This window comes from Mytilus galloprovincialis, chromosome 8 (genome assembly GCF_965363235.1).
Source record: "Mytilus galloprovincialis chromosome 8, xbMytGall1.hap1.1, whole genome shotgun sequence".
Taxonomy (NCBI): Eukaryota; Metazoa; Mollusca; class Bivalvia; order Mytilida; family Mytilidae; genus Mytilus; species Mytilus galloprovincialis.
The window spans coordinates 13,672,391-13,687,709 of record NC_134845.1 but is presented as its reverse complement, the minus strand read 5'-3'; the positions used below and the strand labels follow the sequence as shown (position 1 = coordinate 13,687,709).

Genomic DNA, 15,319 nt, shown 5'->3' with positions numbered 1-15,319 from the left:
TTCAACTTCACCATTTGGAACTCTTGGTTTAATAGCTTCCTTGTGAGCAGCAACCCTCTATCAAGAAAGTCATGATAGGAAATGCAAGCACGGGAATATCGTATCAATTGGGAGATATATACCCCGTATGCAGGTGCTGCTGGAATGTTGCTACTTAGAAATGGAAAGTTCACAATTGGAAAGCTGAAATCATCTCTTTTGTCGTAAAGTTTTGTTTTCAACCGACCCTCATTGTCAATTTCTAAATGTAAGTCAAGATATGAGGCCGACTTGACTGTATCTGTAGTATCCTTTATCTCTAGCTCGGTTGGATAGATGCGTTCCACATAGTCACCAAATATTGAATTATTTAGTGAAAGAACATCATCTATATAGCGAAAAGTAGAGTTAAAGGATATTGCTAACTTCTTATCTTTCTTCCTAATAAGTTCCTGCATGAAGTCAGCCTTATAATAATAAAGAAACAAGTCGGCAAGTAGAGGGGCACAGTTTGTTCTCTTTGGAATGCCGACAGTCTGTTAAAAAACACGTCCTCCGAACGTAACAAATATGTTGTCAATCAAGAAATCAAGTTTCAGAGAATTTATTGTTCGAATCAGAGTGATCCTTTACAAAGTAGGATTTATCCCTCCCTAAGACAAGATACTTGTATCTACGTTGGCCATTCTTTTTTACGAAGCAAAGCAATACCAACTCTTTCAATTTGTCTTTTAGTTTGGAATGTGGAATACTTGTGTACAGAGTAAGCTGTTTTTGTGGATGGCTTCAATTGAGATGTCTTTCATATTTTAATATTTCAATAAAATGTTAAAAATGTTAATAAAGGATTCTCGAATTGGCAATACTTAAAACAAAATCATGTTACATTTACAGATAAATCAATAAAGTGTACATGTATTGTGATTTCAGAAAAATATGATAAAAAGGGGTCTCATTAGGGGGTTCTGATTAGGATCCAGCTTACTGTTTTGTCAGATTCCCTTATCCCGCTTACACTATGTATGTAAGCAATTCTTATTTTTTTGTAAATTACTGTGTCCCGCTAGATTTCATTTCCTGTTTTCACGGCACAATAATTTGACTATCATGTGTCACGCTTACTTAAAATTTGCAATCCTGCGTCACATGTAGACCCCAATGAGACCCACTACACATATATAAATAGCATATATCAGAATGCAAGTAATTGCTATTGCTACACTCACCCAGTTGCATTATTCACATTGATACAAAAAATCCCTATAATTTCTGCATAAAAATGATCATGGAACAAAAAAGAAAAACAGTTAACTCCTTTAGTTTATTCCTGTATAAAATTTATGTATATTTTTGTAGGTTTAGACTATGTGTTTTCCTGTTTCTGTGGTATATATTTAACCAGCACAACATTTTTCTGCATTTATATTGTTATAATGAAGAACAAGCCAAAGATATACCCCAAAGTTATACTGCCTGGCATTGCATCGGGTGTTATGTGGGGCATAGCAACCAGTTGTTGGTTTGTGGCTAATAGGTCTTTGTCTATACCAGTGGCCTTCCCTATAGTAACAGCTGGTCCATCCGTTGTAGCCTCATTATGGGGTGTTCTGGTATTTAAGGAAATAACGGTAAGTTGACCTAATTACATATTTGAATAAATATGGACTACCTAATGAATATTTCTAAATGAAAACTTTTGGGTAATGACTCAAAATATGGAAAGCGAAGTACAGTACATATCAATTATTTTGTATAAAATAGAGCATTCATTAAAATTGACAGTTTGTTGCAGTAAAATATATAGATAAAAAAAAATAACGCTTAAGAACAGATTTAGAGATATTTAGGAGCACTTTTCAGTAAAAATTGTTAATTGACTAGTGCACTGTAATTCTTATAACATATATTTTAAAATTATATGAGAGCTGTGTCAACAATGAAGGGTTCAGTTAGGAACATTTTCATATACCTTTTCTACAAACCCAGAAAAGTAGAATATTGAACATTCCAAATTTCATTGCATTTGTCAATTTTTAAAAGAAATTGTTTAAATTTACACACATTACATCATAACAAAATTATTAAAATTGAAAGCATTAGGTAGTTGAAAATTTCTTAGCATATCCAAATTTATTTTTTGATATAAAAATGCAGAGACAAAGTATAATTACCAATGTTACAACTGACCACTAGAGTTTAAATGAATTGGACTTGTCTGTACCCAGGTATCTGAACTATTTTTTCCTTTTTTTTTTCTTTGTACCTCCATTTTCTCAAAAGATGTCCGTTGTTTAGGTCTGCTGTTTAGTCAAATTTAAATTAATTACCCGATATATATTATTCAACAAGGTGTGTTTATTGTATGTGTTGAAAAATTGAAAATTAGTCCTTTTAACTCCTGTTTTATGACTATATATATATTCCATTCCTTTTGTAGGGAAAGAGGAATTTATTGATTTTAATGTTTGGATTCTCTATAGCCATTGGAGGAGCTGTACTAGCAGGAGTATCTAAAAACTAAAACTTTATTGGGACATTACATTACCAGTGCAATAAGATAATGATTTACCATATTTAGTTTTCAAATTGTCTCCCTTAACTAAATAAGTCACAGTAGATTCATAGTTAACTTATATTTGGTTGATACATTTTATGTTATATATGAAACATTTATTTTCATGACAATATAGGTGACAAAGTGGTACACATTTTTGGTGTAAAATAGAAATTATTTAATATGCCAGTGATTATACATTAGTAGGAATTTATTTGTATGAATATAATTGTCAATATTTAAACATTCCAGATTTTGTGATTAAAATATACGGCTAAGTAACAAATATTTAGCTTCCTGATTCCTGTTGATACTTGTATAACCTTTAATTTGCTTTTTTCAAAATGGGCAGATGATATTTGTTTTAACAGTTATAATAACGGTAGAATTTTTATATTATTTAAATTTTTAACCAGATGATCGATTTTGAATGTTATATGTACCCGCATGAAGTAAGGAAAAACATTTTTTCATATAAAGTAAAAAAATGACACTTCATATTTTGATATTATAATCACGAATACTTTAATGCTTTTATATTAGTCTGTGATACCATTTTTTTGTTCATGTCTCTTTATTCTACATATTTAGTGTATGTGTGTTGTATTTTTCTCTTTCAATCAAATTCATTTAGGAACTTAATTTTTCCTAAACAATATTATCTTCTCTTAGTTACAATATTTCTGACATTTCACTGCATATATACTCATTAGTTAAAGATATAAATTAGGGCCATATATCTTCTATTATTCATCTTACATACATGTTATGTAATCAACTATGTTCATACTTTGAGATTATACTGTAATACTTATTATTACTTATATGTTATTCCTTGTAAATTGAGATTTCCTTATAGTATTTATGATTGTCCCCAGCACATAGTGTTGAGATGGTAATGGTGTCATTTTGAAGTAACTCATTTTAAGGGAGTTATCAGACTTTGACATTTTTATACTTATGTTAGTTTTGTACCTAATGACTCTTTGTGAATTCAACTCCTTTAACAGCTGTTGACATCACAGAAAGCTGTTTACCTTTATAGGTTGTTTTTGCCATCATATTATGTTGTTGACTATATTGTATTATCATTTTGATATGACCATTATTATGGGAGTTATGAAAGTTTTACTATATTTATGACATTCATGTCACAATGACACATCAAGACACACAACAATTATCAATTCACCTATGAATAGAGGGGTGCAAGACATTTAGCTACAGCAAAGTAATCTTGGAGTTTCTCAAACTGTGACAGTCCTTTTATTGGGCTAATATTATAATAGCACACAGGTTTAAATTCTGAGGACATTATTTATATGTAGAATTATATTTTCTCCAATTAGGGCCTGTTTACCTATATTTACATTAATAATAAATGTACCAAATAATTCATAATTTATAATACTCTGCCCAAACAATGTAGAGAATTGATGATTTCCATTCCAATGACATGACTTTTGTTCTTTGGTCTAGTAGTTTTAGCTTCTACAAAGTCTCAAGTAGTATCAACAATGCTTATATTTATTTATACACACGTACCTTACACATGTATCATTGTAAAAATTGAATAGATATATTTTAATGTCAACCACTGACAACATTCCTGACTTTGAACTGATGTTTGAAGTTGAAGCTCTCAATCCTTATGCTATGTCTAGCAGAGTGCACATCTGGCTTATTATAGGGACATTTTTTGAAGGTTGATTGATGAGATGCTAGCATAACAAATATTTATGTATTCTGATCAATCTACATCTTTCTACTCAGAACCTTCAAACTTCACAGAAAGATTGCTCACATATTGAAGTTTTGCACCTGCTATTATGGAATTGTTTGATAAATATATGTTCCATTTTCCTAATTTGTGAACATATTAATTTTTCACTTACATTATTTCTATTTATTTATATGTTCCTTAAATATCATTCTCCATTGTTGAAGAAACATTCCATACAATCTATGTAATTAACTCTTTGTTCAGCATCAATGGAATAACACAAGGTACTAAAAAAACCTTCAAAATTTGGTTTAAACAGAACTTTATATGAACCTCATAGCTACTGATAGCAAGCTCAATTATGCTGAATATAAAAATCTTGTTAGATTATACTCTGATGTTTCATAGTAAAATGTATTCTTAAGAGTAGATTTCACACAGCAGCATCTTGAGTTGTCCAGAAAGAGAGAACCTGTACCAACTCTTATAGTATTAGTCTGTTAAATCACACACAAATGATTGTAGGTCAGTTACTGCAAACACACTCATGTATGCTATTTGCTAAGCTTTGTTAAAATTGTAAATCTTAAGAAATAATTTATATTTAGAGCAAATTACTGTACAAATAACACCTCTGCATGACTTATATTTTAAGATTACGATGTTTTCATGGTTTAAAGTAACAGTCATTTAAAAATGAAATTTAATAAGTTTTATGCCAGTGATAAGAACAAGGTTGTATTTATTTAAATGAGATTAATACATTGTATATTCATGAATTGTTTATATAATTGAAGTGTTAAAATATCATTCAGGAAATATTTATAGTTTATATTTGCATTACATAAAGTTAATGGAAACTTTTGTTATGTGTGTTTCAGTTTTTCAGTGTTGAATATACTGTATAAATAAGAAGAAATATGAATGATTGCCAATGGAACTTGCATTTTATCCACCATAGACCATACATAGATGTTAATAAATATATATTGCTGAATGACCTACATGTTACAACATCGAGCTAAACCCATAACAAAGCTAAAACAGGCCTCAACGTTACCACCTATTACATAGTTCAAACTAAACACTTACACCTGATGTATTAAAAACAGAAACCAATAACTACCACTGAAAACATTCTCCTTTATTGATTGAAAAAGAGGGACGAAAGATACCAGAGGGACAGTCAAACTCATAAATAGAAAATTAACTGACAACGCCATTGCTAAAAATGAAAAAGAAAAACAGACAAACAGTAGTACACATGACACAACATATATAAATAAAGAATAAGCAACACAAACCTCACCAAAAAATGGGGGTGTTCTCAGGTGCTCCGGAAGGGTAAGCAGATTCTGCTCTACATGTGGCACCCTTCTTGTTGCTCATGAAACAGGCACATACGAATTAGGCAGTCAAACAAGTCAAACATGTCTGTAATCACTCAACCCTCCCCTAACCTTGGACAGTCGTTTTGTAGCACAATACGGAAAAAAACCTAAAAATAAGTAGTTGCAGCATTGTCAGTTGATTTTAGACTATAGATATATGAGTTGGAATGTCCGTTTGGTATCTTTCGCCTCTTTATTTTAAACATAGCTTGTGTCATCAGTTCAACCCAAAGTACAGAAAACAACTAACAAATGACGCAAAAAAACTAATCTTAGAGTACTATTAAGTTATCGAGAGCCAATTACAACTGGTAATTATTATATCATGTTTCCCAGACTACGCTACTCTATTCAAGACCTAGTTGAAACTATGAAGAATGATATATTGCGTTTTGAGACTGTCCCTGGTACTAGTAAGATTATTCCCTGCAAAAACGAAGGTTTTTATCTTCAGTTACTATTAGTTGATTAAAGTTGCATTAGATAAGCTTTGGTTTGGGTCCGGATTCGTGCATGGGATCTTTTTAACCAGCCAAAGCTTATCCATTGCGTCTATAATTTAAACTATTACCGAGACATCTTTTTAAAATTACAGTTCTATGATTAATTAGACACTATAATCAGTGAGTTAAAGTGTTGGTTACTGTAGATCTATGTAATTATGAACAAGATATCTTATGTAGGAAAGTATTCCTAATTGAAGCTTTGTATTGAAGGCCTTCCAATCCTTTATGAATACTTTTTGCAGGTCTTAATGAAAGAAGATATGGTTTGAATGCCAATTACCATTCAAGTCACAATGTATGAAAAGTTAGCAATTATAGCTTTAAATTCGGGCTTCCAAACGGTGCCTTTGCTCACACTGCATAGCAAGATTTCAAGGGTCCAAATATAACTAGTTAAAACAACTAAAGGTCTAATTCATATACGAAATATTGTCTCTTTAACACATTCCCCATTTCCATTCTCAATGATTCAAACACAGTTATAATTATCTTACCTCCTATAAACTTCAAGGGATATCTTTAGTTAAAAGGGAACACGTTGAGACCCTATATATCTTGTTAAGTGCTATTTGGCGTGTTTTATTTAATACAGGTTTGAAGATGTGTTACTTATCTTTATAAAAAGTACATAATTAGGGGGTAAATCTGAAATGTTAAGCATAAACAGCAGATGATTATATTGAAAGATTGAAAATATAAGATTTAATCACTATCATAGGCCACTAGTTTATAAGCTTCATGTTTAGAAAGTCGGTAAGATAAATGTGTTGCACAGTTTACTAGTGACCTAATATAATTCATGTATGGGGTCTGTACATTCTTTATTGGGTTCGCTCTAACCCCATATGTATTGAATTTACACACTCAATGTATCGTACTAGGTCGATAACACACTAACTATTATTATATCTCCTTGTTATTTTGATAAACGTTTATACTAGATATGCTTATATCGGGTATTGTCACAAACTTATTATAGATAGACACACAATTATCTTTTGATTGATAAAATAAACCTTTCACCTTAATACTACTTTTAAAAGAAGGTAAATATTATAACTAATTACACGTATTATAAAAGGAATCATATTAATGAAACCTCTTTTTCTTTTTGTTTTCCTTAAAACATTTATAAAAAAAAATCGAATAATATAACCTTATTTGAGGTTTTCGGATATTTTATTAATTATTGTAAAGATAAAAATAAGAAGATGTGGTATAGTTGCCAATAAGACAATTTTCCACTAATACCAAATGACATGAAAGATTACAATCAGAGGTAACCGTTCGGTCTGCAACAATGAGCAAAACCCATACCAAATAATCAGCTATGAAAGGCCTGGAAATAACAATGTAAAACAATTCAATGATAAAAACTAACGGCCTGTTTTATGTATAAAAAAGAGAAAAATGAATATGATAACCAACAGCCAACGAAAAGCACTGAATTACAAGCCCCGGACATGTGACAGGCTGTGTTTTTGTAAGATGTGTTTCTGCTTTGTATGATGATTAGGTCATTCAAATAAATTTGAAAGTTGAAATCATCACGTTTGTGACGTTGTCATTTGTGTCATCATCTACGAAAGGATCATGATTTGAGGTAAACCTTCTAATCTCTGTAGTATTCCGATTAAAAATTCCAATCTCATAAGAATGCAATTACTCACTACGATAATTGGTTATTGAGTTACAGGATGTCATTAATATACATGCATATGAAATTGTCATTATTATATAATGAAATCAAATACCGGTACTAAGTTAGATATTTGGTTATTTTTCTTAGTATTTGAGAAGGTTTTGTATGAATTCTTCTACATAAGAGTTCAACAAAAATTCATCAAAGATTGTTACACATAATTAGAATATCGAGATTGATTTGAAATATCAATCCACAAACCTAATACAAACATTGTAGATAAAAAAAAATCTGCATTTTGATGATATCATTGACGTCATATTTATGTTTTGCGTGACTTTGGTTCTTCACACAGTAAACTTTTTGATGATACAATAAACAAATTGTATCTTTGATTCCCAGTTTATTAAAATAATTTCTAAGCTGGTAATATTTTTCGCAAGAAGTAAAAAAATACCAATGAGTTGATCCCAAACCATAATTCAATGCCAGACAGATTTCCAGTAAAAAAATAGCATCCGGTAATAGACGAGAAAAATGTGAGTCCTATTTCTCAAAAATAAAGCTAGACCTATATATAAATCATAAATGATTGTATATGTACATTTGCCATTGCAATACATTCCGACTCCACAATCGACCTTTCAGTAAGATACATCACTAATACCAAGTTCACGCTTTGGGAAATGACTTTTATGAATAGTTATTTTGATGTTTTAATATTGTTGTTTGCAATCCCTTGCAGAATCAGCAATATGCCCATGATTACATTAAAAAAAAATGGGGAAGATAATATACAAATTAATATGTTAGGCTGGAAAATCCATTTTTTTTTGAATTTTTATTTAGGTGATTAAATTCTATATTGGTTATCCTGCAAATCGACGATCTTTCTCACTCTTGATAAAAATATATTCAACGATGGTACTATTTTATAGTTTCATAGGAGTGCATAGTTTAATGTTTTATGGATTTTTAATACAACACTTTTAAACAGGTCAACATTAAAACCTATATGTTTTATTTTCGAAATTCATCTATATCATATACATTATTTTAAAGACATATGCAAATTTATATTAATTATGACATAGAGAATGGAATCATAATAATACATCAACACATTGGACTTCTGATATGGCATTGAACACTGCATCTTCAAATATTACATCATGGCAGAGCTCACACATCCCATCGACGTCATCAGTGCCATTGCATATGACATCCTTTTGGACGAATTCTACAGAATCATATAATACAACATATACTCATACAACAGCTGTGCCATTTACAGATGATACAATACCCGAATACTGGGGCTTCATAACAGCTGGTATTGCAGTCTTATTTTTTGGCAGTGTTCCACTTCCTGTTAAAAAGTACGAAACGGGTGATGGTAAGCAATCGAAAGGAATTACATAGAATATTATTGCAGTACAAACTTTTAGATTTAATTGTAGTTTAATTTGCTAAAACAATTGGTGATGATATTAAAAAAAATAATGTACACGATAAATGGTTAAGGCATAATTTCTGACACCAAAGTCTTAAGGCGATTGCAAAAGACACAAACAAATCATGTTTTGCTAAATACCGGATCAAGATTTACAGATATAACCACAAATAATAGTGCTATATAGTCAAATTTCGAAGAGTAAATAAACAACCTCTATTTTGCGTGCTTTTTAAATGATATGACCATACTATATCGTGTGTAAAATACAAACGTTATGGTTTGTTCAGTTTCTTTTTGATTACTGTTATTAATTAGATATTCTGTTATTAATTGTATATTCTGGAGGGGAGGGGGGCAAATAGGTTCAAAGTATAAGACATGTGTGTCATGAAAGCTGTCATTGTCTTTTCACTTCTACAGGTTTGTTTTTCCAGTGGATATTTTGTAGTGGTGTAATGCTGGCCGGAATTGTGGCTCAGTTAATTCGACAACAACCCCCGTTCTTCCCAATAGCAATGACTGGAGGAGTTGTCTTTGCATTCGGTAAAATTATTTTCTATTTTTTTTTTAATTTTAACTTTATTTCCTTTTTTAGTTCAAATCGTTTTAGACATTATTAAAGATTCAATATTAGTTATTCAAAGATAAACTAACAATCATATGTATATATGCATGTGTGTTTTGCCAGTTTCAAAACGAAATTATCTATTCTAATTGTTTTACAATAAAGTGCTAGCTTTAACCCATTCTATATACATCACATTCATTGCAAATATATATATATATATACATTCAATTCCACTCATTATATCCTTTTTCTAAGACGGATGTTTGTCCTTTCCTAAATTTATTCACCACTTTGCCATCCATCAACAATGCTGTTCGGATGTAATATTCCTCGTTTTTTTTTACTGTTACAGGAAACATATGTGTAGTTCCTATTGTGAAGACCATTGGATTGGGCCTTGGATTTGGTATTTGGTCTATGGTATGTCTCCTTAGTGGATGGTCTACCGGAAGGTTTGTAAAATTCTATAAAGAACTAATTCCTTTTAAATTTTACCACATGATTTCAATTGTCTCAGGAAAATTGGCTATATATACTTGTTACATGCAGGTCCTTTTTTATTATGTAGCTCCGAACTGCTCAGCGTATTTACTACGCATCACTCACGAATAATAAGATTTGATCATACAAACTTTAAGTATTTACGTAAACCCTCATCGAAGATTCCAGCTCAGGTTTATAATTTGGTAAGCCAGACGCGTGTTAGATATTCATAAGACTGATCAGTAAACACTGGAATCAAAACGATTGAAAGGCTAAAACCAAGAAGTAGTGAAAGCATTAAAAAAAGAAAGTTCTGATAAGGTGCGTCAAATACGGTTTAGGCAATCAATGCCTTCGGGAGAGACATATATCAACAATTTTGAAACAATAAATTCACAGAAGATGTATATATCAATGCTTTGTCATTGAGCTGAATGGAACCTCTATGGGTTTTATTTATCGCGTTAATATTCTTATAATAGCAAGTACATTCTATTAGTTTTATTAAATCATTTATATGTGGACAAACCTTTCTGTTTGGATCATTTTCAAAAATCGGTGATCAATATGTTCTATGATTAATATAGTAAACATTGATCTTGACAAATTCAAAAAATTCTGTCAAAATCTTTAAGTCATCCCGGAATTCCTGGTGTAACGATATTTATTTAAAGAAAAGCATGTGACAAATATTTGCATTCAAAGCATTTATAACTAGCGTCTATCTTTTCAATTACACTACGTAATTTTCATGAACTGCTTGGGATGGACTTTTTCGTGCCAACATACCTTTTAAGTAGAATTACTTTCTTATTTTATTTCAAGTTCTTATATCATCAACATCATCATCAATAAAAAACAAATCTTTTTTTCAGATTTGGATTTTTTGGTGTAGACAAATCAATACCAGAGCATATTACCATGAACTACCTAGGGGTTGCAATTTGTGTGTTAAGGTCAGCTTAATTACAACACAAGAGGTTATTACAATGTGAAGGGGTTTTAAATCATAGAAAATGTCATGTCTAACGTGATAAAACAAAACCCAATGCACTTCAAACTTTGAAGTAGGCTGAAATTAAGCACAAGCAACATGGAACTCGGGTAGGATCAGCACTGTTTAACATATTTCAATCGATGAAATGAACAACTGACGAAACTCCCGATTTAGACACATTTACATCTAGTGTGTGACTTCTCGGCTTATGTGAATTACAACGATTCATGAAAATCAAAATCATTTACACAAACAAGATCGTGTTATGTGGTATGGTCTTTTTGGTTTTTTTTTTCCCATTCGTTGAATGTGTTTGAGTTTTTAATATTGCCATTTCATAAAGGATATTTTGTTTTGAATTTCCTTGGAGATCAATATGTTTGTTATTTTCCTGTTTTATTCGTATTAGAATTGGAACCTTATACAACAACACATATAAGCTGCTACCATTAACGCACACAGAAATCATGAGAACAATTAAATCCTTTTCACATGTACTCGATCAGCATAATACATTTGTATACACTACTGTATCGGTGAAGTTGGTTTTTGTTATGAAACTCGTCCTCTCTTGGTGTCTTGTAGTGCATTTGTATTCGTTATGGTGAAGACTGAAGTAACACCAGTACAAGACGAAGAGACAGAAGCTTTGTTGGTAACTGTAAGTTATGAAACATAGACTTTTAGTATTTGCTTTTCTAGTACTTGTTTCAATTAAGCACATTGATAGCCAGTTTATAGTTACATATATTCTTGGTCTTTTTCCAATGTTTCTGCTCTTCAAAATCTCTCTTATGTTCAGGATTAATAAATCATTGCTATAACATTCCAAAAAAAATTACAGATTAATCTGAATTATTTCATTCAACGTTGCTAATAAAAAAAAGTCTATTTATTTTCTTAACAAATGAAAACAAACAAAGTATAACGCTATAATCGTGATGTCAGGACTCATCTAAATATCGACACAATGTCTGAGCATTGTATCTTTAAACGATTTACATCAATTTAACTAAATAAAAAGTTTTTTACACATCAATATTTTCAGGAATATCCAAAAAATGTCAGTAGCATAAACGTTGACACTGCAATTGACGAAATTTCCTACTTTGACATGCTCTCTCCTTGTATGCGAAAAATTGTGTGAGTAAATATCTGAATGAGCAGTTATGTTATATTTTGCATGTACATGATTATGGAAGTATAATTAACGCAATTACATCACTAAATATTTACACCTGTTTTCCATGGCGTGGCAATTACAAAAACACAACACATAGTATTGCAACTTAACCGAAAAATTTGTGTCTTAAATATATCACCCAGCATTGGAGAATGCACGAGTACAATGGCGCCTTTAAATCTGCCCTCCTAAATCTATTTACCGTGTACGCAGCTGTATATTAAAGTTTTAAAGAGGCTTGATCAATACATATAAAGCAACGGTACAGTAACTGAAACATGTTGGTTTGATAAATCTTTGAATCTTTTGCTAGTACATCTTTTTAGTAAAATGCTTTTATTTACTACTATATCATACGTTGCAAATTCTAATGAAAGTGATGCAATGTTTATAACTCTGACTTTCTCATTTCAGAGGACTGCTTCTATGCATATTTTCTGGTCTAATGTATTGACAAATGTTTACTGGAGCTACGTATGTACAAGATCATCGATATCATTACCCAGGGGCAACAGTAAATGGTATCAATTTTAAAACAAAATTTATAAGTATTTACAGCCTGCAAAATATTTGCATTTACAAAATCTCGAAAAATTGTACAGTTAATAGAATACAGCTATCTATATATCTAGTAGATGCAAATTATTACATTGGTAGAAAGGAATTATAGTTATAAAAACAAAATTATGTACCAAAGTAGTAACAACTAAATGCATTCAACATATAAACTACACAAAATGTACATCCATAGCAGAAGGTAGTTTGAAACATATTACAACATGTTAAATAGATCTTAAATTTTTTGTGCACGAAATATAAATATTTCATATATTGAATATATTCTGTAATCGTACTGCTTTGATTTCATTTAAATGAATAATATGTGATGTTAATAATGTTAGCTGCATATAGAAATAAGTAAGATGCAAAGAAATAACAGGCGAGTTCCTTACATTTTATTTTTAATTTAAATGTACGGTAACATCAAAAGTAATAATAAATATTAATAAAATCGTAAATACATATGTTGTTCGATCAATCGTGTTGAAATAAGTATATCTATCTTATTGCAACGACTGTTTGTTAGTTTCAAGTTGATAACAAATGTCATTGGTATAAATCAAACATTTTATATTTCAGGTTTGGATTATGTTTTTGCTGATTTTTGTGGCGTATATGTGACAAGTACCACTTTTTTTGTTACATACATAATAGTTATGAAGTTTAAACCAAAGGTCTACCCAAAAGTAATTATACCTGCTTTGATATCTGGTGTAATATGGGCAATTGGAAACAGTTGTTGGTTTATAGCAAATAGAGCATTATCAATACCAGTAGCATTTCCTATTGTTACAACTGGACCATCGATTGTAGCTTCTTTATGGGGCGTTATTGTCTTTAAAGAAATTAAGGTATGAAGATACTGACGTGTAATACATTGATTATCCTTTTGTAACATCTGTGTGCTTCTGAAACAGAATACGAAATAGCGATGTCCAGTTAAGCTGCGATATGGTCACCCACAATTGCAAACTTCTACCTTATCTTTCCTATATAATTGTCTCATTCGCTATTATTTACATTCCCTTTTAAATGGCCCTGCCACTTTGCAGTTTGGGATATATAATTTTATACTTATCAGTCATTTTGTCATTCCGTCATTCTGCAACAACCAATTATACGGATTATTTTTCTAAACGCCTTCACGTATTGAGGGATTTTTGGTTAAATGGTTCTACTATGATAAGATTCTGATCAAGTTAACGTTTTGTTCCTCTCAGTAAAACAATTACGGGCTTTGTGCTTTGAACATTTTCTTTTGCGATGGGGGTCATTCCTGTCGTTCCGACACATCTAGTTTATTATAAAAACCTATAGATAAACGACATCTGTCTAATGATTAATAATGAAGATGATGAAATTTGATTTCTACATGATCAACACTATGACGACCAATAATATCAATACTGATGTTATCACGTGGACTGTGTATTTTTTCCTTTATGACTCTTGACTGTCAGACAATTTAGTCGGGCATATACATTGTAGATAAATACATCATATTGTCATAGAAAATCTTCATACGATGTAAAGTGAAGTTCTACGTTGATATCTGGCAAATTATCTCCGTTAATAGAGTAACTCAGCTAGATGAAGGCGTTTAAATATCATGTAGCGACATGACGCAACACTGCATAAGAAATATTCTATCATTTTTATTTCAGGGTACATATAATTTACTGATCCTTGTGATAGCATTTACAATGGGCATCACTGGAGCAATTCTGGCGGGAGTATCGAAGAACTAATTCTGAAAGACAATACCATAACGAGCGAGTTATTTTCAATTTCGTTTTGTCACGCACAACAACTTACGAAGGATGCCTTCATTTTGAAAGAGTTAGTTATGAACAACGAGGCTTTTATGTCTTCTATATACCAGAATTTTGATAAAACCGAGTTGAACATTGTCACTGATTAAAGGATGAAGCAGCCAAAATGTATATTAAGTCTGTAAACCTTGAATTAGAAAAAATGATTTCTGCTGACTTGTCATTCATAGATGAAATAAATAAAAAAAATCATGAGAACATACTTATTTTGTTTTACCCTCAATTTGTTTGTTACTCTGACAGAGGCAAAACTTTGTTTCAATGTGAAATGAATTGTTTAAAATGTTTACGGTCGGCTTTATTTTGTGTATTTGACACTGTTCGTATAGCGGGGCTTTAGTTTGAGTGTGTACGGTTTACATAGTGACTTCTCATTTTTCGAATTTATCTATCCAGGATCGAATAATCCACATTTTACAGCGGCGTTAGCATATGGGACATGCT

At 31.1% G+C, this 15,319-nt stretch overlaps 2 protein-coding genes across 4 annotated transcripts in view; both read left to right on the top strand.

The window, feature by feature from the left end:
* LOC143085129 (transmembrane protein 144-like) overlaps nucleotides 1-5,120 on the top strand; it is a 28,323-nt gene extending 23,203 nt beyond the window's left edge. For all 3 annotated transcript variants that reach the window (XM_076261315.1, XM_076261313.1, XM_076261314.1), the window contains 2 exons: nucleotides 1,336-1,607; nucleotides 2,417-5,120. In XM_076261315.1, coding sequence (XP_076117430.1) covers nucleotides 1,336-1,607; nucleotides 2,417-2,500 — 356 coding nt within the window. In that variant the 3' untranslated portion in view covers nucleotides 2,501-5,120. The remainder of the gene's footprint in view (nucleotides 1-1,335; nucleotides 1,608-2,416) is intronic.
* A 2,030-nt stretch (nucleotides 5,121-7,150) lies between these two features.
* Nucleotides 7,151-14,986, top strand: LOC143043132 (transmembrane protein 144-like). Its single transcript, XM_076215581.1, has 10 exons — nucleotides 7,151-7,199; nucleotides 8,890-9,191; nucleotides 9,672-9,794; nucleotides 10,172-10,271; nucleotides 11,178-11,258; nucleotides 11,885-11,960; nucleotides 12,348-12,442; nucleotides 12,897-13,003; nucleotides 13,623-13,894; nucleotides 14,708-14,986. The coding sequence occupies exons 2-8, from the start codon at nucleotides 8,933-8,935 to the stop codon at nucleotides 12,934-12,936; spliced, it is 774 nt and encodes a 257-aa protein (XP_076071696.1). The 5' UTR covers nucleotides 7,151-7,199; nucleotides 8,890-8,932; the 3' UTR covers nucleotides 12,937-13,003; nucleotides 13,623-13,894; nucleotides 14,708-14,986.
* Nucleotides 14,987-15,319: the final 333 nt, after the last annotated feature.